The 26583-nt window shown below is 49.1% G+C and overlaps 2 protein-coding genes across 14 annotated transcripts in view; one reads left to right on the forward strand and one right to left on the reverse strand.

Moving 5' to 3' along the window:
* The first annotated feature begins 2043 nt into the window (after positions 1-2043).
* Positions 2044-11379, forward strand: MTERF4 (mitochondrial transcription termination factor 4). 8 transcript variants are annotated; one of them, XM_033229525.1, is made up of 6 exons: positions 2044-2531; positions 5197-5695; positions 7649-7833; positions 8602-8958; positions 9022-9090; positions 10605-11379. In XM_033229525.1, the coding sequence occupies exons 1-5, from the start codon at positions 2511-2513 to the stop codon at positions 9061-9063; spliced, it is 1104 nt and encodes a 367-aa protein (XP_033085416.1). In that variant the 5' UTR covers positions 2044-2510; the 3' UTR covers positions 9064-9090; positions 10605-11379. The 8 variants fall into 8 exon arrangements, with proteins under 8 accessions (XP_033085416.1, XP_033085418.1, XP_033085413.1 ...); XM_033229527.1 differs by having other exon boundaries at positions 10608-11379; XM_033229522.1 differs by having other exon boundaries at positions 8602-9090.
* A 428-nt stretch (positions 11380-11807) lies between these two features.
* Positions 11808-26583, reverse strand: part of SNED1 (sushi, nidogen and EGF like domains 1) — an 89215-nt gene continuing 74439 nt past the window's right edge. For 2 of the 6 annotated variants that reach the window (XR_004441477.1, XR_004441474.1), the window contains 4 exons: positions 21196-21312; positions 20622-20709; positions 16688-17725; positions 11808-13245 (listed from right to left, as the gene is read on the reverse strand). Coding sequence is in view for 2 of the 6 variants with exons in the window: in XM_033229519.1 (XP_033085410.1) it covers positions 16689-16725; positions 17642-17725; positions 20622-20709; positions 21196-21312 (326 nt within the window). In the remaining 4 variants the exon portion in view is untranslated. Of the gene's footprint in view, positions 13246-16687; positions 17726-20621; positions 20710-21195; positions 21313-26583 lie in introns of those variants that run through there. The other 4 variants (XR_004441475.1, XR_004441476.1, XM_033229519.1 and 1 more) reach the window with 4 other exon arrangements.

Consider the following 26583-nt stretch of genomic DNA (forward strand, 5'->3'; position numbering starts at 1 on the left):
AGAACTGTTATTTCTTTATAAGAAACAATAATTAAAGCTCATCTGACTGGATGGCAGTGGAAGGTCTGGTATTTTGCAAATGGTCTTTGCAGAAAGAACCCAGAGAGGAAAGTTCTGAGGCTGACAATTTTTCCACTCCATTTTTTTTTTTTTTTTTTTTTTTTTAAGATGGAGTCTCACTCTGTCGCCCAGGCTGGAGTGCAATGGTGCAATCTCGGCTCACTGCAACCTCTGTCCCCTGGGTTCAAGCAATTCTCCTGCCTCAGCCTCCCAAGTAGCTGAGATTACAAGTGTGCATTACCACGTTACCCGGCTAATTTTTGTATTTTTAGTAGAGACAGGATTTCACTATGTTGGCCAGGCTGGTCTCGAACTCCTGACCTCAGGTCATCCACCCATCTCAGCCTCTTAAAGCGCTAGGATTACAAGCATGAGCCACTGTGCCCAGCCCACTGCATATTTTTAAAGTATGGTTCAAAAGAGCACAGTTTTCACACAAGACTGAAGGTGATGTCAATTTTTTTTTTTGAGACATACTTTGGCTCTTGTTGCCCAGGCTGCAGTGCAATGGCACAACCTCGGCTCACTGCAGCCTCCGCCTCCCAGGTTCAAGCAATTCTCCTGCCTCAGCCTCCTGAGTGAGCTGGGACTACAGGTGCCCGCCACCATGCCTGGCTAATTTTTGTATTTTTAGTAGAGACGGGGTTTCACCATGTTGACCAAACTAGTCTTAAAACCCCTGACCTTGGGTGATCTGCCTACCTCGGCCTCCCAGTGCTGGGATTACAGGCGTGAGCCGCCGCGCCTGGCCTCATGTCGATGGGATTACAGGCGTGAGCCGCCGCACCTGACCTCATGTCGATGGGATTACAGGCGTGAGCCACCGCACCTGGCCTCATGTCGATTTTTCATAGTAATCCCTGTGTCCCAGCTGTCATTTTATTTCTAGAGCTAGATAACCTGTTACAGGTTCCTTGATTCTTTCCAGGGAGTTGGCGTGGCTTATGGGATTTTCTTAGGCTTTTGGTGTAGCAGTAACACAATTTATTGTGAGATGTTGACAGCTAAGTATTTTGAGAAGAAAATTACAGTGTAACAACAAAAGCAACCAATTTTTTTTTTTTTTTTTTTTTTTTCCGAGACAAGGTCTTGCTGTGTTACACAGGCTGGAGTGCAGTGGTGCAATCACAGCTCACTGCAGCCTCAACCTCGTGGACTCAAGTGATCCTCCCACCTCAGGCTCCTGAGTAGCTGGGACTACAGGTGCAGGCCACCGCTCCCGGCTAGTTTTTGTTTTTTGTAGGGACAGGGTTTTCCTATGTTGCTCAGGTTGGTCTTGAACTCCTCAGCCCAGGCGATCCTCCTACCTCAGCCTCTCAGAGTGCTGGGATTACAGGCGTGGGCCACTGCACCCTGCCAAAGAAACCAATTCTTTAGTTCTACACAGATTGGAATCTTCCTTTTCTTTGATATAATCCTTTTGTCAAAAGATAGTTTTACAGAAACAGTTTAGCACCCAACCCCGTGCCTGGCGCAGAGCCGATATGTAAATGTGTACCCATGCAAGAATCAAATCCTTTATGTCAGTCCAGATGAAGTGGATAAAACAAGAAATTGCTTATAAATTAAGGCTTTGGTGGCAGGATTTAGGCAGCTGAGAAAGCACACCTTTTTATTCTTCACAAGTATCACCTTTTGAAAGATGCCTACGCTCTTATCCTCAAACATGTCGAGAGAGGAAATTTAAGAATGAATACACACTGGGCTGTAACTTGACTGTATTTCACCCTAACAGGGAACCAGACCTCTAAGTTGGGAAGGCTCTTGCTTATAAAGGGAAATGTGCCATAATTCCTGTCATTTCACTTGGGTCTTTTAAAAACGGCAAATTCTCATCTTCCACTGGCTGAGAGTAAAAAAGAAATAAAAGCGGTAAAGACTTCTTTTTGTGCGTAGGTGGTCCCGCTGTTCACGCTGAATACAGATTTTTACACAATGAAACCTTAAATCTCTCTATCTGGAACGGAATCCATTTTTCCTGCCTCGGGGAGGATTTCTGCGCTCTCGGGTGAAGTTCCTGAAGCAAGGAACCAGCTCCCCTCTACCTGTATCTACCTGTCCTCTTGAGAGGAATTCTCAGGTCATCTGAAACACGAGTATGGGCCAGGACGACCCATTCGTTCAGCCAGCCCAGAGCTCTGCGAAGCGGGACACGGGCAGTGCAACGGGAACGACCGGACGCCGACGCCCCGGAGGACTGAGGCCGCGGCAGAGGCGGCGGGGCGGTGACGGGGGCGACTCCGACCTCCCGGCTTTGCGGAGGGGCGGCCCCGGGACACCTGAGCCCCGCGGGGTCGTGAGGGCTCAGCACAGGTACGGGCCGGAATCATGATCCACCAGCACCGCGCTGGCGCTGGGAACTGCGGTGGTGACGGACCGGGGGCCGGAAGTGAAGGACCGGGGAGGACGGCTGCTTCCGGCGCCGTAGCTGTTGCCATCTCCTCCGCGCCATGGCTGCGTTCGGCCGTCAGGTGAGGTCGCACTGGGCGCGGGGGCTTCTCCAGGTGGCAGACGGGCGGGCAGCGACGCAGAGGAACTGCGGCCCCCGGGTGTTTCACGGCCAGGTCGTGGAGCCTTTCTGGAGGTCCTTGCACGATTACCTGGTTTTGGCATCCTGGACCCCTGGCTCTGCTCAATTTTTGTGGGGTATAGAGTTGACTTTTTTTTTTTTTTTCTGAGACAGAGTCTCACTCTGTCGCCAGGCTTGAGTGCAGTGGCGCGATCTCGGCTCACTGCGGCCTCCGCTTCCTGGGTTCAAGCAATTCTGCTTCAGCCGAGTAGCTGGGATTACAGGCGCCCGCCACCACGCCCGGCTAATTTTTGTATTTTTAGTAGAGACGGTGTTTCACCGTGTTGGCCAGGCTGGTCTCTAACGCCTGGCCTCAGGTGATCCACCCGCCTCGAACTGCCAAAGTGCTGGAATTGCAGGCGTGAGCCGCCGCGCCCGGCCTGAGTTGACTCTTGAACAAGAGTTTGAACTTCACAAGGAGGGTAACATGTATTTACTATTCATTAAGAGGAAGCGGAATCCGCATAAAGGTCTTGAGGCTCGAGTCCAGCGACTGCCTGGTGTTCCTGGCGGAGGGAGCATCTGGACAGGGGAGGCTGGAGAGCAGCCAGGACTTGGGCTTGGCAGGCTGGCCCCTGGGCGACAGTCGATGACGCTGGAGAAGGGGTTGGGACCGATGTGAAGGGTTTAGAGCAGGGGTTCCCCAACCCTCCATACCGGTCCCTGGCCTATTAGGAACCAGGCTGCACAGTAGGAGGTGAGAGGCGAGTGAGCCAGCCAAACTTCGTCTGCATTTACAGCCGCTCCCCTCGCTGGCATTGCAGCCTGAGCTCCGCCTCCCGTCAGACCAGCCGCCTTAGACTGTCACTGGAGCGCGAACCCTATTGTGAACTGCGCCTTTGAGGGATCTAGGTTGCTGCTCCTTATGAGAATCTAATGCCCGATGATCTGTCACTCATTGTTTCCCATCACCCCCAGATGGGACCTTCTGGTTGTAGGAAAACAAGTTCAGGGCTCCCAGTGATTCTACACTATGGGGAGTTGTATAATTATTTCATCTTACCTTACAACGTGAAAATAATAGAAATAAAGTGTACAACAACTGTAATGTGCTTGAACCATCCTGAAACCCCTCAGCAGTCTGTGGAAAAACTGTCTTACCTGAAGGCAGTCCCTGGTGCCAGAAAGGTTGAAGACTGCTGGCTTAGAGTGCCTGGATGATTTGTGCGTAGTTTATTAGGCACCATCCTGAACAGCTGAAGACTTTTGAGTCAACTGGGATTGTGTATGCAAGTTGATTAACTACTGTGACCCTTGAACAACACAGGAGTTAGGGGCACCCGACCGCCCCAACACCAGTTGGAAATCAGTGTATAACGTTTGACTTCTCTAAAACTCAACTACTAGTAGCCTACTCATGACTGGAGGTCTTACCGACAACATAAACAGTCCGTTAACACATATCTTGTATATCTATTGCACTCTGTATTCTTAAAATAAGAATAGAAAAGAAAACGTTATTAAGAAAATCATAAGGGCAAAACCCCGTCTCTACAAAAAATACAAAAATTAGCAGGGTGTAGTGTGCGCCTGTAGTCCCAGCTACTCAGAAGGCTGAGGTGGGAGGATCCCCCCAGCCTGGGGAGGTCAAGGCTGCAGTGAGCCATGATTGCACCACTACACTCCAGCCTAGGCAACAGAGTGAGACCCTATCTCAAAAAACAAACAAAAATCCTAAGAGAAAAGTTATTTACTATTCATTAAGAGGAAGTAGATCCTCATAAGGTCTTTAGGCTGAAGTGGAGGTGGAGGAGAGGTTGGTCTTGGTGTCTCAAGGGTGGCAGAGGTGGAAGAAAATCCACATATAAGTGGATCCGAGCAGTTCAAACCCTTGTTCATGGGCCAACTCTGTATCCCACAAGATTGTTCCCGTGGAATGAATTTGAGAACATGAATCTGGAAAGCAGTCTGAGTCCAGTCTTTTCTGGCACACATGACCAGGTGACCTGGTTCTTCCCTTTCCTCCATGTCCCTGCTTCCATCCTTAAAGCCGCAAAAGCTAACAATACTGTACCTGCTTGACTCCCATCTCTGTGACCTTGAAGTACCCTGTTCTCTCTATGTGAGCTTCCTTCTCAGTAGGCTTCAGTTCAGATATAATTTTGCAGATTGCTTTAAAAACTGTATGTTTGGGCCGGGCGCGGTGGCTCAAGCCTGTAATCCCAGCACTTTGGGAGGCCGAGACGGGCGGATCACGAGGTCAGGAGATCGAGACCATCCTGGCTAACACGGTGAAACCCCGTCTCTACTAAAAATACAAAAAACTAGCTGGGCGAGGTGGCGGGCGCCTGTAGTCCCAGCTGCTCGGGAGGCTGAGGCAGGAGAATGGCGTGAACCCGGGAGGCGGAGCTTGCAGTGAGCTGAGATCCGGCCACTGCACTCCAGTCCGGGCGACAGAGCGAGACACCGCCTCAAAAAAAAAAACAAAAACAAAAACAAAACAAAACAAAAAAAACTGTATGTTTGTGTGGAACCAAGGCAGTAAATACTCTGGCTCAAAAGTCTTGTGGTGTCCATTATACTGGAATAGTGAGGAATTAATTGTCTTTTGGTCCCGTGTCTTATAGGTCCTTGATTGGCACCGCCTGATCCCCCTCACCTGGGCCTGGATGGCTAGGCAGACTCCTCATCTTGGAGAACAGAGAAGGATGACAGCTTCCTTGTTGCGTAAACTGACTGCAGCCTCCAATGGAGGGGTCATTGAGGAGTTATCTTGTGTTAGATCCAATAACTCTGTGCAGGAACCAGAGTGCAGGAGGGATCGTGTTCAGTGCCTCCTTGAGAAGGAATGGACTCCTGTGGAACAAGGGTCCTCGGAGCTGGAGAGGGTCGTCAGTTCCCTCCTGGACATGGGTTTCAGCAATGCCCAGATTAATGAATTGCTCAGTGTACGACCAGGGGCCAGTCCTCAACAGCTGCTGGACATCATTTCAGAATTTATCCTCTTGGGTCTGAATCCAGAGCCTGTGTATGTGGTCTTGAAGAAAAGTCCCCAGTTATTGAAACTGCCTATTATGCAAATGAGGAAGCGTTCCAGTTACCTGCGAAAGCTTGGGCTTGGAGAAGGTACAAGAAGATGCAGATTTTGGCTGGGTGCGGTGGCTCATGCCTGTAATCCCAGCTCTTTGGGAGGCTGAGGCAGGCAGATCACTTGAGGTCAGGGGTTCAAGATCAGCTTGGCCAACATAGCAAAACCCTGACTCAACTAAAAATTTACTGGGCGTGGTGGCCCATGCCTGTAATTCCAGCTACTTGGGAGGCTGAGGCATGAGAATCGCTTGAATCCACGAGGCGGAGGTTGCAGTGAGCTGAGATGGCGCCACTGCACTGCAGCCTGGGTGACAGCAAGACTCTCTGTCTCAGAAAAAAAAAAATGTTATATAATGTGAGAGGAGCTAGAGTTGGAGAAAGAACAGCCTAAGGTGAGATGGATTAGGGAAGCTTTCTGAGTATGTCAGTGTTCCTGGAGAGGAATGTATAATTCGGCTTGGAGGTAAGGAGTAGGAGTGGCCTTCTGTGCAGAATACATTTCGAGAGGGAAGGAGGAGTTAAGACTAGAAGGAAAAATTGAGTGCCAGGGCAGAGACTCTTGTCTGCCTTGTTCACTGTGGGGTCTTTAGCACCTACTATTGTGGTGGGCACATGGTATGTGTTCAGTGGGTTGCTGCTGATATGTTGATAAATATATGTACATACAACATTTGATGTTTAAATCAACATGAAATGGTCTTAGTGCTCTGTCTCTGTGATGTGATGTCAAACCAATATCTCTTGTAAAGACAGATTCCAGCCGAGTGTTTAGATTTACTGTGGAACGTGAGAGATCTTGCCACGTTCCTGGGAAACTGGTGGAGTAGCCTTCCCTTCCACTTACCCTTCACTCTTGCCTCCAACAATATTCACATCTCAAGGATGCTCAGAGTTCCTTGAATCTCTTTAAGGGCCTTCTGGAGGAGTTGGGGGTCTCCAAGGACCCTTACTCACTTTGACCAGAGGAGTTACACTATTATTTCTTTGCATTATTGACTCTTCCTGGTAAGATTTTTTTTTTGAGGCGGGGTGGAAGGTTTAGGACCCACCATTTCACAGCATCTCTACAGGCCTCTTTCTCTAGAAGATAAGAAACAGGTAGCCTTGTATATTTTTCTTAACAGATTCTCTCTTACAGTGTAATCTAAAAGTCTAAACTTAATACATTATGTGCAGTGGTTATTAATTAGCAAACTCAGTACAGCCTTAAGAGAAGAAGTAAACCTAAACTCCTGAAATTCCTCACACACTGAGATAATCGCTGACTCAAATGTTAGGAAAATTTTAATTAACAGTTTAAGTAGCTGACTTTAAGTTTCCAATTACTGAATTTTGCTCAGCTATCCCTAGGAAGGCCCGGAATAGTCCCCGTTTACACCATTAGTGCAGTTTTAATGGGGCCTCTTTCACTCAAGGCGCCCTGGCTGGGAGAAGATATATGGTGACCCTGGTAACCAGGACGCCAGCGTTGGTGCTGTGTGTCCTCATGATTACTATTATTGTTACTACTGTTAGGATGATGATGAAACTCCTTTTCATTGAGTTCAGCTTGAGAATGTTAGTTGGGAATGCTTCGATGACATTTTATTATAGAAGGAAACATCAGCCCAAATCCCCAATACGGAGGAAACTGCTCTCCCATGTTACTCTCTGATCTTTCCAGTCAATGCCTGGGAAATTATTTTCCAAGTGAGGAGGGCAAGAGGAGACCCAAAATACAAAGTTGGCACCTTTCAGGTGGGAGGCCAGAATAAAGCAGGAACACAGGGAGGCAAGGCTGGTGGGTCTGAGGAGTGTCAGGAAGTCAGTGCGGAGATGTATCATTTCCATGGTGCTTCTGGGAAGTTAGATCTGAAATTGCCGCTTGCTCTGTGGAAGGAGAGGATCCTTGTTTGTTTTTAAATGTGGACTTAAATTGGGTGCAGCTAGCTCCTTGGGTTTCTGGAGTATCCTGAAATTATGTGCTTGCCTTTTTTGAACGTTCTGCAGGGAAATTAAAGAGGGTGCTTTACTGTTGCCCTGAAATTTTCACCATGCGTCAGCAGGACATTAATGACACTGTCAGGCTTCTGAAGGAGAAGTGCCTTTTCACGGTACAGCAAGTCACCAAGATTTTGCACAGTTGCCCCTCTGTTCTTCGAGAGGACCTGGGTCAACTGGAATACAAGTTTCAGGTGAGAATGACTGATAGCGTGATTAGTGTAGTAACAGCAAGTTTGTCAGGTTTTTCAAATGTAGTAAGGCTCAGTTATATGGATAAGAAGCCTCAGACAGCTCATATTTGAGTGGAGGAAGTGAAAGACTAGATTCTCTGCATACATCAGCCAAAGAAAATTTGGTTCTGGTTCTTTAATTTATTACAGATCAAACCTGTTCTTCAACTTTTCTGCCATTAATAATGAATGATCCAGTCCTATTCTGAGAGTCTAAGTGGGGACTCTGAAATAGCTAATTTTAAAATAGCCGAAACCTTCCTGTCCTCTGAATTTGTTTTGCATGTTGATTTTGAAAATGTAATTTTAACAGTTGTCCAACTTCTTAGTAACAATTATGACAACTTAGGTGGAATTTCTAGATGTTTTCTGAATGTTTTGCCTATTCTTTCCATATTCATTCTTTTCCTTCCCCGTTTAAAGAAAAATACCACCTCTCCCTCCTGCCCCTTCTCCCTCCTGCCCCTTCTCCCTCCTGCCCCTTCTCCCTCCTGCCCCTTCTCCCTCCTGCCCCTTTATTTCCTGCTCCATGTTTCTCGGGATGAATTTGAAAGTGTTTTGAAACTGCCCTCTGTCACACAAATGTCAGTATTCTGGAGTGGGTATTCTGCTGTCACCAATTAGGCAATTATTTTTGAATCCTTTTGTACAACTTAAGTTCATATGGTTTATAGAATGATAGGTTTCAAGACTGTATCTGGGACTCCTAAGTGTGTTTGTGTCTTCCAGTATGCATACTTCAGGATGGGAATTAAGCATCCAGACATTGTAAAGAGTGAGTACTTGCAGTATTCACTAACCAAGATTAAGCAGAGACACATTTACCTGGAGCGGCTGGGACGGTACCAAACCCCTGATAAGAAGGGGCAGACACAGATCCCTAACCCATTGCTCAAGGACATTTTCAGAGTTTCAGAAGCCGAGTTTTTGGCCAGGACAGCCTGTTCTTCTGTTGAGGAGTTTGAGGTTTTTAAGAAGCTCCTGGCTCGGGAGGAGGAGTCTGACAGCAGCACATCTGGTGACAAAAGGGCAAGTCTGGATGAAGATGAGGATGAGGAGGAGGATGACGAGGCGGAGGATGAGGATGAAGATGAGGAGGATGAGGAGGAGGACGAGGATGAGGATGAAGATGATGAGGATGACGAGGCGGAGGATGAGGATGAGGACGACGAGGAGGAGGAACAGCTATGATGGAAAGCCTAGAGCAAAGGCCCAGAGATATCAAGGAAGCTTTTCATTCTCTTAAAGCTTTTGGGTCCTTTACTTGAATCTTCTCAAGTTATTTTTTATTCTAAAACTGGTCTCTTGATGAAAAAAATTATAAGTCACCTGAGAGGCAGACAGATCAAACCAAACAGGAAATGCATGTTTGATCTGTTGTCAGGTGTCTGTGGGGAGGGCCCTGTCCCATCCTGAATAAAATACGTACTTTGAGCTATTCAAATCAAGGGCACTCAATACATCAACATTTGGTTTTATTTTTTTCTCTTTTGAATGTGTTGGTGATAATCTGTGACAGTTGGAAGATGGGGTTCGTTCTTCTGGTTCAGGAATCACTTTATATTTCCTTCTAGTGATAAAAATAAAATTACGAGAAGGCAATGTGAGGTTTTAGTACATCATGGCACTTTATTTTGTGAGAACATGTAGCAGGTTTTCCACAAAAATACTTGTTTTTAATCCAAAAGTATATTGCTTCATAATGGCATTCGGTATACAGCAGAATAAAAGGAAGTTGATTCGTGATGTATTGGTTAATTCTGCAGGCTTCCTAAGGCCAGCAAAACATTGTGGCGGTTTTCTTTATCTTTGTGAAGAACAGGCCCTTCCTGTTTGGGGAGGTTGGCTTTTATGTCAGCTCTTGGCCAGTCAGTGGTCACTTCCAGGCCTGGTGTCTCCGGCCCTGTAGTCTGTAGTGCCAGACTGGGCTGGCCTGGAGAGTGCTGGGGAGGGTGGAGGCCAGGGAATGGTTCCATACAGTTATCTCCCCTGCCCTGGTTACAGACGGCTTCGAGAACCAGAGAAGAGCACAGGGTCATGGAGCAGGTGGGCTGAAGCCAGGGTCACAGGGAGCTCTCCATGACCCCCCAAGGTGGGTGTGGGGTGGGACGTGTCACCTTAGGGAACTCAGTGAGTCTGAAGAACAATTTGAAGTGTTGGGAACAGAGAAGAGAAATTTGACGTAAGCCAGGGGTGATCCCTGAGGTAGAGGCCTGTCTGATGCCATGAGCTCTAAGAGGGTCCTGGAGGATTGGTACATCCTAGAACATTCCAGTTAGCCCCTCCTTAGGGGAAACTGGCATAGGATTGATGCCGCAAGCATTTTTGATGATGGGACCAAAATGCAAGTCTCCTTGGTAGCATTCTAGGATCGACTAGATTCTAGGATCTGGTAGGTTCTAGTGGGTAGAGGCCAGGGATGCTATAAAACATCCTACAGTGCACAGGATGGCCCCACAAGAGAGAATGATCTGGCCTAAACTGTCAGTGCTGAGCCTGAGAAACTCATCTAAGGCCTGGTCCAATCAAGTAATGTGACTGTTCACTCGTGACAGACAACTTCAGATGGTAAATGGACTTAGGATAGTATTATTTTATTTAGAAGAAAAAGAAGGAGCTGGTTTTTCAGCAGGGTTCCTTTCCCCTGTGCACTGGAATACCCTTGGTAGGTGTGAGCTGCATGCTATTGTGGGGATTCGGCACTGAAGTCTGGGTGCTTTTGTTTTCTCCAGCAGCCTTGTCTTATAGCGTGACTGCAAAGAAAAAGACTTGTTTTGCAAAAGAAAAGCAGCTCGGTGACTCCCTCCACATCGCCACTGAGCCAGACGGCAGTGGCAGTCGTCGTTTGCCAGTGGAAGGAGTTCCTGCGAAGGGCAGGTGAGGAGGTGAGCTGACACCTGCGAGGCCCTTGCCTGTGGGGTTCTCCACTGGAGGACTGGACAGAGCAAAGACTCCCTCACGTGTACCTGGCAGCCCACATGCCATGGGGAAAAGGGAGAGTTTTTCTTTATTGCCTTGCTTGGCCATAGGCAAAACTGTCTGGAAATGAGACATTTCACTGTGCCAGTGTTTTCATTTTCTCTTCCATGTGGCATCCCGGTCACGGCCACTCTCCCCAGAACCTAGGCTGCTGTTCTTGTGCCCAATCAGAGGACTAAGTAGAATCCTCTATCTGCACTTGGTTAGATGATCAGTCCATCCCAGTTTCATTAGCAAATGGGTAATTCAGCAACTCATGATTGCTTCTTTCATTTTGATACAGAAATAAATCTTTATGCTCGTGACAGTTTTCTGATTCTGTTATTACTAATGTCCTTGGGTGGACTTTGAATATTTTCAAGGAAGCCATTTGAGTTTTTAAAAGAAGCCACGTGGGAAACGCTGTGGTGGCCTCTTTGGAATGTTTCAAGAATGAACTGTAATTCCTGAGCACCAGGAAGTCTTTTTACTAGATATTTAATGTGTAAAACATCCCAACAGACGAGTCCTGTGACAGCACAGCACCAAGCTTGGGACTCAGGAGCCAGTTCTTGTTGACACAAAGGCTTCTAAGCTAACACGGGAGCATATTGGCATTTGCTGTGTGGCTGAGGGGCTTGAGGTCCTAGTAGGGAGTAGAAAGTTTCCTAGTAGATTCACCTACTTTTCCAGTGCTATCACTCGATCTTAGCATCTGCTAGTAATGCTGTAGCTTACATGGACAGACAACGGTGGGTCCCAGGGCGGCAGGAAGTCGGCAGTACGTGTTTGTGAACGTGGTTTTCTCTCAGTTCACCCAGTGGCCCTTCACTGAGCTCAAGACCCTTCACTGAGCTCCACCTTCTGCTCCCAAGAAGGTCTGGAGACTGGGGAGCCATTCGGGAGTGAAGGTGAGACCTCTCGAATTGCCTGTTCCTTCTTTCTGAAAATGACAAATTGCAGAATACACAGACACATGCACATGAAACTTTAATAAAGATAAAAAGCCTAAAATATACTCTAACTCTTCAAAAAACATTTTTATAAAAGATGAAAGGAAGGAGGCCCTCTTTGTGGCTGGAATGCTGGCTCTGCAGTCAGGGCGATGCGGCAGGGTGCTGGCTTTCCAGCTGGGTCAGCCATCATGAGGTTCAACATGAGAGGAGGTGGGATTGGCTGCTCTGGTTGAAACATTCGCAGGGGAAGACAGCTGCTGCGAAGCATGGTGGGAAGCAGATGTGGTGAGGTGCCGCACTGTTCTGCTTCTGAAGATGGGGATGTCTAAGATCGTGTTTACTACCTGATAGCCTAAAACAGTATTACTCGAGTCATGGACTAAAAGGAACCTTAAACATTGTCCAGCCCAGCCCAGGTGCCTGTCTCTGTTGCACTGAGACTTGTAGGGCGTCCTTGCTGCTTCGTGGCAGTGTGCCTTAGCTTTCCAAGTAGGGGTCTGGATAGCTTTTTCCATGAAAATTCAGGGGTCTTTGATGCCTTTGTGACTTGTCATTCAGGGATGGCTTCCACTGTTTAAGGCTGAAGCCTAGGTGATCTCATAGAACAGGGTTCACCAAATATGGCCCATGGGCCAATTTGGCCCCCACCTATTGTTGTAAATAAGTGTTTATTGGAACATTGCCACAGCCATTCAATTCCATGCCTGTGGCTGTGTCTGCGCTGTAGCCACAGGGACCTCTGGTCTGCAGAGCTGAAAATATTTACTGTCTGACCCTTTCCAGAGAAAGGCTGCCAGCCCCGCTGTTGTCTGAAAGAGTCTGAACTCCACCTTAGTGTTACCATTTCCTCTTCTGAATTGTCCTAGTCCGTAGGATGGCTTGTCGACCTGCACGAGCATCATAAATACGCTGGAGGACCAGAGCAGGGGCGGCTGTGTCTGCAGCCTGGCTTTCCTTCCAGCATCACCTGGTCTCTGCCCTTCGGCCCCTGCCCCCATCTCTGTTTTGGAAGTGGTCCGTCACGGTTCCTTCTCAATTCATTAGGCCTCGAAGGCAGAATTTTTTCTCTGGCTTTGGAGTGTAAGAACAGGTTTCCGAATACTGCAGAAGCATGGCTGACAGCCTCACGGATCCCGGGGAATGGCCAGCTGTCATCCCATTGGCAGAGGCACAGACCACACCTTCGGGAACAGCAGCCTGGGTGAGGGCACAGGCTGCTTAATGCATCGCAGGACTCATAGGTGATTGGTCCCAGAGGGGACTCTCAGGGCGGGCTGGTGTGTGCACAGGCCTGGCCATCTGTCTTCTAGAGGCCTGAGGAGAGAGGTCCCAGAGGGGACTGACTCCAGCGAGGACCTTTTCTCTCAGGGTGTCCTTCTTCATCCAGTTTTTAGACCTCATCTTCCTGGGTTTTAGAAACTCGTGAGGTTGGTGGAGTGTAACAAGAACGTCTTAAATCCTTTGAAGAAAAAACAAAGTGAAGCATGAGGAGAATGGTACGCATTCCCACTCCTCTTTAAATGGGCTGCATCCTGTTTCTCTTAGTGGCCCTCAGGGCCTCTGTCATCCAGAGGACCCTGCCTTCTTAGAGCACCAGGATTCTACCATATGACAGTGCACACGGGGAGGGGCAGCCTCCACTGACTACATCCCCATCTTTAGGAACAGGTGGGCTCAGCATTACAACTGTTAAATGGGAAATCAACAGGCTGTTCCTCTTCCCTGCCCTCCTCCTTCCAGTAATGACTCGGTCTTTTCTCCAAGGGCCCGGCTGCATCAGGTTGCTCTGGGTTGAAATGAATTCTCATGTTGTTCTTGGGTAGGTGTCTGGGTGCGTGTGTTTTCTCCGTTATTTCAAGAATAGGTGTTCTATAAGCCAGTATTTGATAATTAGTTGGGGGTTTCTGATTTGTTTTTATGGGAGTGGATGTGCTAGGCAAGCTTTTAAAAAGATACATTAATATTTCAGATGACTTACCACCATATAAATATCTCAAACCCAAATTATGTTTGTGGATTCTTAATCCTAGTACAGTTAGGCACCGTATGATGAAGGACCGCATGCATGACAGTGGTCCCATGAGATTACAGTGGAGCTGAGGTCATAGCCATGGTACAAAATTCTTTTTTTTTTTTTTGAGACAGAGGGTCTTGCTCAGTTGCCCAGGCTGTAGTGTAGTGGCACAATCTCAGCCCACTGCAACCTCTGCCTTCTGGGTTCAAGTGATTTTCCTGCCTCAGCCTCTTGAGTAGCTGGGATTACAAGTGCCTACCACCATGCCTAATTTTTGTATTTTTAGTAGAGACGGGGTTTCATCATGTTGGCCAGGCTGGTCTCAAACTCCTGACCTCAAGTGATCCGCTGGCCTCGGCCTCCCAAAGTGCTAGAAGAATTCTTTATGTGTTTGTGGTGATGCTGGTGTATACAAACCTACTGCACTGCCCTGTGTATAGAAGTCTAGCACATACAATTATGTACAGTACATAATACTTGATCATAATTTGTGATGTTACTGGTTTACGTATTTACTATACTCTTCATCATGATTTTAGAGTGTACTCCTTCTACCTATAAAAAAAAGTTGGCCGGGCGCGGTGGCTCACGCTTGTAATCCCAGCACTTTGGGAGGCCGAGACGGGCGGATCACGAGGTCAGGAGATCGAGACCATCCTGGCTAACAAACGGTGAAACCCCCGTGTCTACTAAAAATATAAAAAATCAGCCGGGCGTGGTGGTGGGCGCCTGTAGTCCCAGCTACTCAGGAGGCTGAGCCAGGAGAATGGCATGAACCCGGGAGGTGGAGCTTGCAGTGAGCCGAGATGGCGCCACTGTACTCCAGCCTGGGTGACAGAGCGAGACTGTCTCAAAAAAAAAAAAAAATGTTAACTGTAAAATGGCCTCAGGCAGGTCCTTCAGGAAGTATCCAGAAGAAGGCATCATTGTCACATGAGGTGACAGCTCCATATGTGTTACTGGGACACGATGTGGAAGTGGAGGAAGGTGACATGGATGATCCTGACCCTGTGTAGGCCTATGCCAATGTGTGTGTTTGTGTCTTAGTTTTTAACAAAAGTTAAAAAAGTAAAAAATTAAAATTTTTAAGAACAGAAAAAAGCACTTAGAATAAGGATGGAAAACAGTTTTGAACATCTGTACAGTGTGACTGTATTTTAAGCTGTTATTTTAATTTAAAAAGTAAAAATTAAAAATGTATAAAGTAAAAAAGTTACAGTACGCTAAGGTTAATTTCTTATTGAAGAACTAATTTGTTACTGCGCAACTGCCAGTCCTGCACATTCCAATGATGGTAAGTGCCCGGCACAGGTGTGCCATTTTTTATCTTTCATACCATATTTTTACCGTAGGTTTTCTGTGTTTAGATACACACACTTGGCACTGTGTTACAACTGCCTGTAGTACTCAGTAACACGCTGTGGTGTGGAACCCGGGAGCACAGGCTCTGCCATCGAGCCTAGGTGCGTGGTACGCGGCGCCATCTAAGTTTGTTCTAAGTACACGCTATGATGTTCACCCAGATGACATCACCTCACAAAGCAGTTCTCAGACTGCATCTCCATTGTTAGGTGATGCTTGGCTGTAGTAAATTGCTTACAAGCCTGGAGTGTGTTTAGTGTGTGTGTCTTGGGAGGCTGAGGTGGGAGCAGGAAGTGATTTGAGTCAGAGGAAGTGAACGCTGCCAGCCGCTCTCTTACGGAGAGACTTTCCACATCCGAAGAGGCAGATGCACGCGCTCTGTCATGGCCAACTCAGAGCTCAAGTTCCGGCCATCTGTGGACTCCGGCCCAGGCCTTCCCCCGAGGTGGCGTGGACACTCTTCCTTTGGTGTGTGAGCCTTTACCTGAAAAGCTCTTTTGCTTCTGTTTGTTTTTAAAGGTTTCCGAATTACATTTCTCCTTATTTTTTTAGGCATATAACAAAACATAGACCTGTTCTGAAGTGGCTTGTTACCCAAGGGTGCCTCGCTCTCATCTGTACCACCAGGAAGAGGAACTGTGAAGGCTCATTTAAAGGGCGGGAGTAGCAAAGCTGTCCTAGGCCAACCAGAAATTCATCTTTCATGCACAGTGACACGTTGATAAGAAACTGTAGTCAGCATGAAACTGATAAGAAGCAGGTTGTAGATGGGCTTTCTAGGGTCTGTCCCAGTCTTCTGCAAACCACTGTGAAGAATACCAGTGTTGCTGAAGATGCAGCAGCAGGAGGCAGGGGCAGGATGGGGGGTTGGTTGCCAAAAGAGTTTGGGAAATGCTAGCTTAATCAAAAAAGAGAATTAGAAAGTATCTTTCATTTCAGGATTTATGAACACCCATGAGTCTAGTGTCAGCGATGAGTTTCCTAGTGACAGTCTTTGAGACTTTCTAAATATTAAGTGATCAAGGCCCCTGCCCCATTTTTAGTTCTGACAGAATGCCATTCACAAGCTCTGGGAGGCACTGTCTTAGCTCTGTCCTGGAACCCCCGGAATTTCTCAGCAGCCCAGGCCCTCCCACTGCCCGTGGCCCCTCCTCCCAGGTGCCAGGTGGTCTTCCAGCCTCTCCAAGTGCCCACCCTCCTGCCTCTTCCTCCCACTGCAGCTGATCGAGGGGTTTCTTGGCCACATTTCCCTTGAGAAAGAGTGGGATTTGCCCCATCCACAGAGAGCCTCATTTCCACCTGAAGATGTATTTGTCAGTGGCTAGAGCAGATTCATGTCTTTTTCCCCTTGGGAAATTCTGAAACCTTCCTGCCCAGGAGTCTGTAACACAGCAGCACAGGACCGAGCTTCCTTTAGCAGTGCTTAGTAAGTAGGCAGCGGCACTCTGAGATCCCCAGGGCGGGGCGCTCGCCCCCCACTTCCCAGCAGCTCTGTGGTAGTGGTGCGGGAGCAGCAGGGACGTACCTTAAGATTTCTCCAGTGTCTGACTCTTACTTTGTTTCCTGAAATAATCAGAGAAAAGTTGTTTAATGAAAAAAAGACTGTGTATTTTGAATCCTACAGCTACCTCAGTCCAGGAGGCCTGCTGAAATCCTGTCTTTAGCTCACATACATTCCAGGGTGGGGGATACCATTAGTCCAGACACCGCTGTGGAGATTAGCATTTTAGTTTGTGTGCGCCCGCCTGGCTTGAGGCAGTAGTTTGGGAGTGACAAGGCTAGAAACCTGGCTGGATGTGAGTCAGAGAGAGAGAGAAGGACGGACGTGGGAGAAAGCAAGCAAAGGCTACCCCAGGGAAGAGCCGGGAGACGGGCGCAGGCTGAGCAGCACAGCTGGTGAGCTGCAGGCTACGGCCTCGCCCTGACACTTGGTAATGCCAAACAAATACGCGTGGCTGCTCATTGGTCTATGAGGACGATGACAGGTTTCGACTCTGTGGTTTCTAAAGCATATAATATTCTCAGGTACTTCTTTCAGTAAGCCCCAAACAGGAGTAATTCTTGTAACTACCTTGAACCCTTTGGGGGAAGAACCTGGGTGTGAGTGAACAAAAAGTAAACAGTGACACACTATATTGGCCATTAAATTCTCGGGGCTGTCAGTTACACCCTGTGCTTCCCAATTGTAGCACCGTGTTCTGTGTGAATATGCATAACCAGAGTGACCCCCAGCACCCACCGTGTGGCCTCCCCCCAGGACCCGGCATGCCCAGCTGGGCCCCTCCGTGTACGCTCACATGCACATATGTGGACATACAGTTTCGTAGCAGAACATGGCTGGCCAGGGGCTGCCTATCCGGGTGAGTAGACTGCCTGGCTCCGCCTGCAGGCCTGCAGCATCCCATAGCACTGCCGCCCTTGCCCCATCACCCCGTGGGCTCCATGCAGGACACGGCATGGGCCTGCTCCCCGGAGGCACCTGTTTGGGGTCTTCTTGAGGCTCGTGCTTTCACAGCTCTCTTTGAAGCAGATGTCTTGGTGGACTCTGTAGACTCTTTTATACCTGTTGTCACAAGAAAGCTTTGTAAAACCAGACAGTGAAGCAAAATGTTGCCAACTGCTTAACCCAGGCTCTGTGAACCCACAGGTAACCCTGAAGGTGTTTGAGGGAAAAGCTGCTGTTTTCTGAATGAAACGTTACCTCCTATTGATGTATTAAGATGTTTAACATAAATGTCATGTGATTTGTAACAAATCTATTGAGGTACAATAATATACATAAAATAAACCCATTTTAATGTGCATTCTGATGAGCGCTGGCAAAGTATATGGTACTAAAAATAAACTGTGAAATTTCACAGACATGTCAGTGCTAGAGGCAAGCCACTTGGCCTGAGGCCTGGGGAAGGCATGACCTCACTTTTCTATTTTTCTGGGTATTTCACAGAGAAGTTTGAGAAATGCTGGGGATTGGGGATTCAGGATTCCGATGTAGGCATTACAGAACGGGAGACCTGATTTCATCTCCTGCCTCTTCCATTTATTCATCAGGCTACTTCAAGCAAGTCTCTTGAAGTTTTAAGTCTCAGTTGCAGGTAAAATGGGACCTACTCATACCATCTCTCTTACAAGTTTGTAGATAATAATGGATGGGAAGGTGTTTTGTCTTTTGTTAAAGTCCTCAAATGTCAGAGCTGTTTAAAAGGGAGATCCAAGGAGTTCAGCAGGCAAAGCTCCAACTCATATGCTAAGTCTCGTAGAACCTTTAGGATCTAAAACCTGTGGTAAGACTTCCATTTCTGGACATGAAAGAGCAACAGAATCTGGAATTAACCTCCCAGTGTGAACAACCAGAGAACTGGACAAAATATAGTAAAAAATAATCCAAAATTAGGCAGGAAAAAGGGAAAAAGTAACAGAAAGCAGATGGGAAAAATAGAAAACAAATAGTAATATGGCAGTTTAAATCTAACCACACCGGTCATGATGTGGAAGGTGATGTAAATTGTCTAAATACTCCAATAAAAACCAGACTGTCAGACTAGATATCAAGCAAGACCCACCTCTATGTTAAATACAAGGAAGTCACTTGAAATATGCAGATAGGTTGAAAGTAAAAGGATAGAATGCTTTCAGGAAGGGAAGGGTCTTCTTGTTGGATACTTGGTGGTCACCAGCAGGCACTGGTGTAACTAAGCACAGCGGGAAGACGGTAGATACTGTGGGTTCGGATGGCCACTGCACAGAATCCAAATTCAGTGGACTGTCAATACGGCTTCCCAAATCTCAACACAGATTAGCATCTCCTATGTGTTCCTGCTACATATTCCACCTGGCTTCACGTCCAAGCTCCAGTGAAGCTTCTGCCCTTGCCTGCTGACATCCCATTCTCCGCAGAACATCCGAAGTAGTGTCATCGAACATGTCACTCCTCTGCTCAGAACCCTTTGGTAGTTCCCCATTTCATGATGGATAAACACCAGGTCCTTCTGTGGGTCTCCATGGCCCTGGAGGTTCCTTGTCCCTCACCTCTCACCACTCTCCATTTCTCCCCCAACATGCCAGGGACACTCCTGACTCGGGGCTTGGTAACTGGTCCTCTGGCTGTCTGGAACATCCTTCCCTCAGATGTCCCTCCTCCATGTCTGTTCAGCATCACCCTCTCCAGGAGGCTTGCCCTCTTGTCTCCAGGAGGGTGAGCACCCTCTTGCTGCACCAGCCCCTGCCCATCCCCGCAGGCTCTCCTAGTCTCATCCTGTCATCTCGTCTTTTTCCCTTTGCACTCACCACCTGCCACACCACACACTCACTGCTATTGTCTGTCCCCTCTGCAATGAACGGGTCCTGAAGGCAGGGCTTTGGTCTGCTCTGTTGCTGATGTGTGCTGAGTATCTAGAACAGTGCCCGGCTCACAGCAGGTGTTTAGTAAGTTATCTGTTGACTAAATTGATTGCGTGACCCACAGACTCAGAGTGTTAGCAAGAAAGGTTCTAAGAGATGGGCTGGGCAGCTCTCCCTCCACAGCCTGTCTCGGAGATGGGGGGCCTGAGGCCACATCATGAGTTAATGGCAGAACTGGGGCTGGCATTCTCATGAGCTGTTTGTTTTTCCAGGGGGCTCTGAGGAAGAGAAGAGAGGAAGGTCACTTCAGTTGGCCCTGCCATCCAGCGGGGAATGGGCCGATGTGTGGGAAGGAAGGCCTGGGGGACTAGGGGCGGGGGCCTGGGTGGGTGATGTGTGGGGAGGAAGGCCTGGGGGACTGGGGGCCGGGGGACTTGGTGGGTGATGTGTGGGGAGGAAGGCCTGGGGGACTGGGGGCCGGGGGACTTGGTGGGTGATGTGTGGGGAGGAAGGCCTGGGGGACTGGGGGCCGGGGGCCTGGGTTCTTCTCAGCCCCTGCTCCTGAGCTGCATGGACTTGGGGCAGTTATTCGGTTTTTCTGCCTCAGCTGCCTAATTTGTGACATGGAGGGAATTGGTGGTCAAAGCAAGTCCCTTCTGTGACTGCAGCTGTCGTCCCTCCTCAGGGCTAGGTGGGTGGCTTTGAGAAAGCACTTTGAGGAGTCAAGAACACACTACAGGCCGGGCGCGGTGGCTCATGCCTGGAATCCCAGCACTTTGGGAGGCCGAGGGGGGCGGATCATGAGGTCAGGAGATCGAGACCATCCTGGCTAACACAGTGAAACCCCGTCTCTACTAAAAATAAAAAAATTAGCTGGGTGTGGTGGCGGGCGCCTGTGGTCCCAGCTACTCAGGAGGCTGAGGCAGGAGAATGGCGTGAACCCGGGAGGTGGAGCTTGCAGTGAGCCGAGATCGCACCACTGCACTCCAGCCTGGGTGACAGAGCGAGACTCTGTCTCAAACAAAAACAAAAACAAACAAAAACAAAACAAAAAAAACACACTACAAATGTGGTAAGGCGGAGGACAGAAATCAACGTACACGTGGAAATCAACTTACACGTGGTGACAGACGCCTCCCTCCCAGACTGGAAAGGACTTTGTCTCGGAGAACAGCCTTGTGCAGGGGCGGGACACCTTGATACAGGCTGCAACAAAGAAGGGCAGTGGCTCGCCGGGGGCTCCTGACACACTCCTCCTGCCCCTCCGAGAGGCCCTGCCCGAAGAGAGGGCCCGGGGGTCTGTAGCGAAACCCCTTAGGCTTCCTCTAAGGCCGGGGGAGAGGGCCCGGGGTCTGCAGCTGGCTTCCTCTAAGGCCGGGGCAGGTTGGTATTGTGGAGGTGGGGAGTCCCTTCTCCGGACACCTGCTCTGGCTGGGTCAGGGAGCCCTCCGCAGCTGAGCCTCGCATGCTGTGGCTGTTCTGACCCCTGTGACGGGCAGCACCTCCCATCCTGGTGCTTGGGGCGGCAGCGCAGCCCGCGGAGGCTCAGGGATCAGCCCCGTGCACCAGGCTCCTTGTCTGGCACCTCATGGTTTGGAGGCTCCCGTGGCAAACCCAACTGTGGCCCAGCAGTCCTAGGCCGAGGCACAGGCTTTGTTGTAAGGGGCGCCCTGAGGCCAAGCCCTGACTTACCGAGCTCACAGCGTCTGCCTTTGAACCCTGGCCCGCAGTCACAGCTGTGGGCGTCCGCGCCCGGCACACAGGTACCTCCGTTCTGACAGAGGTTTTCTGAACAGTTCCCAGGGACTTCTGGAAACAGAGGTCACGAGAGGTTAGTCACTGGGACCCCAGGTCAGGCCTGCCTCATGGACATGTTGCTGTCCCTTCCTCGATGACCTGACCTGATGCAGGGTGGCCGTGCACTCCTCCGTGGCGTGCTGCGGTGGCCTCCCAAACGCCTCTGGGCCCTAGAGCGCGGTCCCAGCTCAGGTGTTGAGAGAGAGCAGAGGTGAGGAGACAGACCGCAGCGAGCCTGGCCCTGACCTCAGTACTGGAAGGAAGGAAGACGAACGAGGAGGAGGAGGAGGAGGAAGACAGGGAGGGAGGAGCGGGGCCTTCAGTGCTGAGCCTCCACTGGCCTGTGGCCCCTCCCCAACCCCGACCCTTGCTGGCTTTGCTGCTGAATAGGGTTTCTGCTGCTTGGATCCTGAGGCCCCTCCTGGTGCTCTAATGGGACCCTCTGTGCAGAGCTGCCCCCCCCGTCCCCGGCAGCGGCCTCGCCACACTGGCCACAGGAGCTGGGCAGTCCGGCCTCGCCACACTGGCCACAGGAGCTGGGCAGTCTGGCCTCGCCACACCGGCCACAGGAGCTGGGCAGCGGCCTCGCCACACCGGCCACGAGAGCTGGGCAGCCCGGCCTCGCCACACCGGCCACGGGAGCTGGGCAGCCCGGCCTCGCCACACCGGCCACGGGAGCTGGGCAGCCCGGCCTCGCCACACCGGCCACGGGAGCTGGGCAGCCCGGCCTCGCCACACCGGCCACGGGAGCTGGGCAGCCCGGCCTCGCCACACCGGCCACGGGAGCTGGGCAGCCCGGCCTCGCCACACCGGCCACGGGAGCTGGGCAGCCCGGCCTCGCCACACTGGCCACGGGAGCTGGGCAGCCCGGCCTCGCCACACTGGCCACGGGAGCTGGGCAGTGGCCTCGCCACACTGGCCACGAGAGCTGGGCAGTCCGCAGTGACACAGGAAGGAGTCAGCTTGGCCTTTCACCCTTAGTGTTCACTCTGTCCTTATTTTTCTCCTTATTATTATTTTTTAGCTTTGTCAAGATTCCTGTTTTAATTTTTAACTTAACATTGAAAAACACAAAAGAGTAAGAATTGTGCCCACCCCACCATGTCTAACAGTGAGGCCCGGCCTCCCCCGCCCATCCAATCCAGCACCCCCACCCCGTGCGACGCTCCTCTTCTACTCTTCACAGGCCTCCCCGTGTGCTTGTCCCACGCATGCGGCCGCCCCAGGCCTTGCTGCCCCTGCCGGTTCCAAGTCCTGGGTTTCTCCCGCTGGCTGCTCCTCCTTCCTTGCTGGGTTCACTTTGGGTTTTCTTTCTCTGCCCCTGTCCTCTGGGACTTTCCTTGTCTTTTTGCCTTTTTTGTTTGTTTTTGTTTTTGAGACGGAGTCTTGCTCTGTCGCCCACGCTGGAGTGCAGTGGCGCGATCTCTGCTCATTGCAACCCCCGCCTCCCGGGTTCGAGTCATTCTCCTGCCTCAGACTCCTGAGTGGCTGGGCTTACAGGTGCCCGCCACCACGCCCGGCTAATTTTTGTATTTTTAGTAGAGATGGGGTTTCAGCATGTTGGCCAGGCTGGTCTCAAACTCCTGACCTCAGGTAATCCACCCACCCTGGCCTCCCAAAGTGCTGGGATTACTGGCGTGAGCCATCACGCCTGGCCATCTTTTTGCCTTTCTTGATATGGTTAAAATGAGTTTTGGGGCTCTAAAAAATCCCTTTATTATGAAAATGTTCAAACCCACAACATGTAAGCATGAAGAGCACCATGCACTCAACTTCAACACTGATCAAAACTGGCCAGTCCTGCTTCATCTAATTGTATCTGTCTGTCGTCCCCTTTCTCACAGGCATCGTTTCTCCTGTGAACATGTCAGCAGGATCTAATACTTTACGTAACCACAAATTATTATTATTAGAAATTAGCAGTCATTCCTCAATATCATAAGAAATCCCAGGTCATGTTCGAATTTTCCTGGTCGTCTTAAAAATGTCCTGATTTCGGGTCTAACCTGATGAGGGCTCTTGGGGCCTGCACATTGCCTTGTGTGATGCACCTGACGTCTCCTTCAACCTCCCGCTTTATTCACGGGAAAAACAAGGTCGTCTGTCCTGCAGAGTTCCCCGTCTGGATGTGACTTACTGCTCACTTGTTCCCACCCGTGTTTCCTGTAAACTCTAATTAGAGAGAGGTGCTTGATAGGGTTTAGGTTCAGATGGTCTCTGCAGGGCTGCTTCTCAGGGATGCATGTGCACCCCCAGCCAGCCCAGGCAGCCTGTGATGTGTCCAAGTCCCGCTGGAGTGACATAAGGACTGGTCACTGGTCCAGTGTTGGCAGCTTGACCAACCCAGAATAAAGTCCCCATCGGCCTTGCACCTGATGGCTCGAGCAAGACATCAAGATCCCTGATCCAAGGGCTGTCCTCTCACAGGCCTGCGTCTGACCCTGTCGCTCCTGCCCTCACCAGCTGGAGAGTGGTCTGTGAAGACAGGCTTCCCCTCACCTACCCCGTGGTCACCCTGGACTGTGGTCCACCCCAGGCACAGCAGTGTGAAGGCGCCATCCTACTCCTTTACTTGTGTGCCTGCAGACCGAGTCGGTCCTCAGCAAGCTCGAGAGTTGCCCACTAGGGTTGCTTTTTTTTTTGAGCGTCATGATGAACACAGAGATACTGGTATATTTCATGGGCTTCCGGCCATTGCTGTCCATCATTTTCCTGATGCTCGATTTATCCTGTCTTTGGACAGCGGGAGCCCTTCAGGTTGGCTCCCCGCCCTCAGGACACGGTCTGCTGTTTTGAAAGCTTGCTTGCGTTTTACACAGCATGTCCTGGGCTTATTCTGTCCACATCCTGTTTCAGTCTTGGAATCACCCATTTCTCCAGAGATCACTGGTTTCTTGGCGAGAATGAGCTCTAGAGTCCACAGCCTGGGCACTCACACTGTTCCCTATGATGGGATGCCACAGCTTCAGGCCTTTTGATGAACAGAACTAGAAAATTAGATTTCTTTAAAAAATAAACGTTATGAGTTCATACTAATATTTCCATGTCAAATTAACAGAATCAAAAGACAAACAAGATTTTATTTATTTATTTTGAGATAGAGTCTTGCTCTGTTGCCCAGGCTGGAGTGCAGTAGCACGATGTTGGCTCACTGCAACCTCCGCCTCCTGGGTTCAAGCAATTCGCCCACCTCAGCCTCCCAAGTAGCTGGGATTACAGGCACCCGCCACCACGCCTGGCTAATTTTTGTATTTTTAGTAGAGACAGGGTTTCACCGTGTTGTCCAGGCTGGTCTCAAACTCCTGACCTCAAGTCATCCGCCCGTCTCGGCCTCCCAAAGTGCCAGATTACAGACATGAGCCACTGCACCCGGCCAAAACAAACAAGATTTTTAACTTCTTTCATTTTGTATTTTTAATTCTTTACACTAAAAATCGTGGTAGCGTTAACGATTATTTTCTTTATCCTACCATATACATGTAATCATTTCAAAATAACAATACAAGTATTACTACTAACATTAAGATCACTGAGTATAGCCTAAAATTTCTTGGCAATGCTTTTTATCCTTAGACCATATTCCACTAGGGGTGAACAGACTACTCTTATTAAAATCGCTTGCAATGATATTTTTTTCCTGTGTGGTTATACCATCAACATGATAGCGAGGTTTACTTATTTCAGTATGTTTTCAATTTTTAGTGTTGCCTTTTCTTTTTAATGTTTTTAAAAACTTTTTTTGGTTCTAAAGTCAAAACTACAAAACAAGGTTCATTCAGAGAAGCCTAGCCGATCTCCAGTCCCACTATGCAGTTCTTTCCCTCCTCCTTTAGTGAACCATCTTATTAGTTTCATTTCTTTATTAAAATGAGGACAAAATTTGTATTTCCCTTCTCCATTTTCCTACACAAAAGATAACATACTGAAAACATTATTCTGCACATTACTTTTTTTTTTTTTGAGAGTCTTACCCTGTTGCCCAGGCTGGAGTGCAGTGGTGCGATCTCGGCTCACTGCAGCCTCTGCCTCCTGGGTTCAAGCAATTCTCCTGCCTCAGCCTCCTGAGTAGCTGGGATTACAGCTGCCCGCCACCTCGCCTGGCTAATTTTTGTATTTTTAGTAGAGACAGGGTTTCCCTATGTTGGCCAGGCTGGTCTCGAACTCCTGACCTCAAGTGATCCACCTGCCTCAGCCACCCAAAGTGCTGGGATTACAGGTGTGAGCCACTGCGCCTGGCCTGCACGTAACTTTTTTAAACCAGCTTTTTTGAGATATAATTCATGTAACACAAAATTCACCCAAAGTGTACAATTTATTGTTTTTAAGCATATTCATAGATACAGTTATCCATCAGCACAATTTTAAAACATTTTCATGACCTCAGAAAGAAACCTTGTACCCTTTGGCTGTTACTGCCTTCCCCATCCCTCCACCCTCCCATCCTGAGCAACCACTAGTGTACTTTCTGTCACTCGAGATCTCCCTCTTCTGGACTTTCGTATGAATGGAATCATAGCACATAGTTTTTTGTGTCTGGCTTCCTCCACTTAGCATAATGTTTTCAAGATTCATGCATGTTGTGGCATGCAGCAGTACTTCCTTCCTTGTTTTATGGTTGAATCATGTTCCACTGAGTGGATATACCACGTTTTGCTTATCCTTTCTTTCCTTTTTTTTTTTTGAGATGGAGTCTAGTTCTGTCTCCCAGGCTGGAGTGCAGTAGCATGATCTTGGCTCAGTGCAACCTCCGCCTCCCAGTCCAAGCGATTCTCCTGCCTCAGCCTCCCGAGTAGATGGGATTACAGGTGTACGCCACCATGCCCAGCTAATTTTTGTATTTTTAGTAGAGACGAGGTTTCACTGTGTTGGCCAGACTGGTCTCGAAGTCCTGACCTGGTGATCTGCCCACCTCGGCCTCCCAAAGTGCTGGGAATACAGGTGTGAGCCACCGCGCCCGGCCATTTATCCTTTCATTAGTTGATTGACACTTTGGTGGTTTCCACTTTCTGGCTTTTGTGCTATGCTGCTATGAACATTTGTGTACAAGACCTCGTGTGGACATCGGTTTTCATTTCTCTTGGGTATATACCTAGGAGTGGAATTACTGGGACATACGGTAACTATTGGTTTAATCCTTTAAGGAATTGCCAGACCGTTTGTTTTTTTCTTCCCCAAAAGCAGCTGCACACGTCACAGTCCCACCAGCAGTGTAGACAGTTCTGATCTCTCCACGTCCTCACCAATGCTTATTATTATCTGACTTTTTTTTTTTTTTGAGACGGA

This window comes from Trachypithecus francoisi, unplaced genomic scaffold, assembly GCF_009764315.1.
Source record: "Trachypithecus francoisi isolate TF-2019V2 unplaced genomic scaffold, Tfra_2.0 Lachesis_group13, whole genome shotgun sequence".
NCBI classification, from domain to species: domain Eukaryota; kingdom Metazoa; phylum Chordata; class Mammalia; order Primates; family Cercopithecidae; genus Trachypithecus; species Trachypithecus francoisi.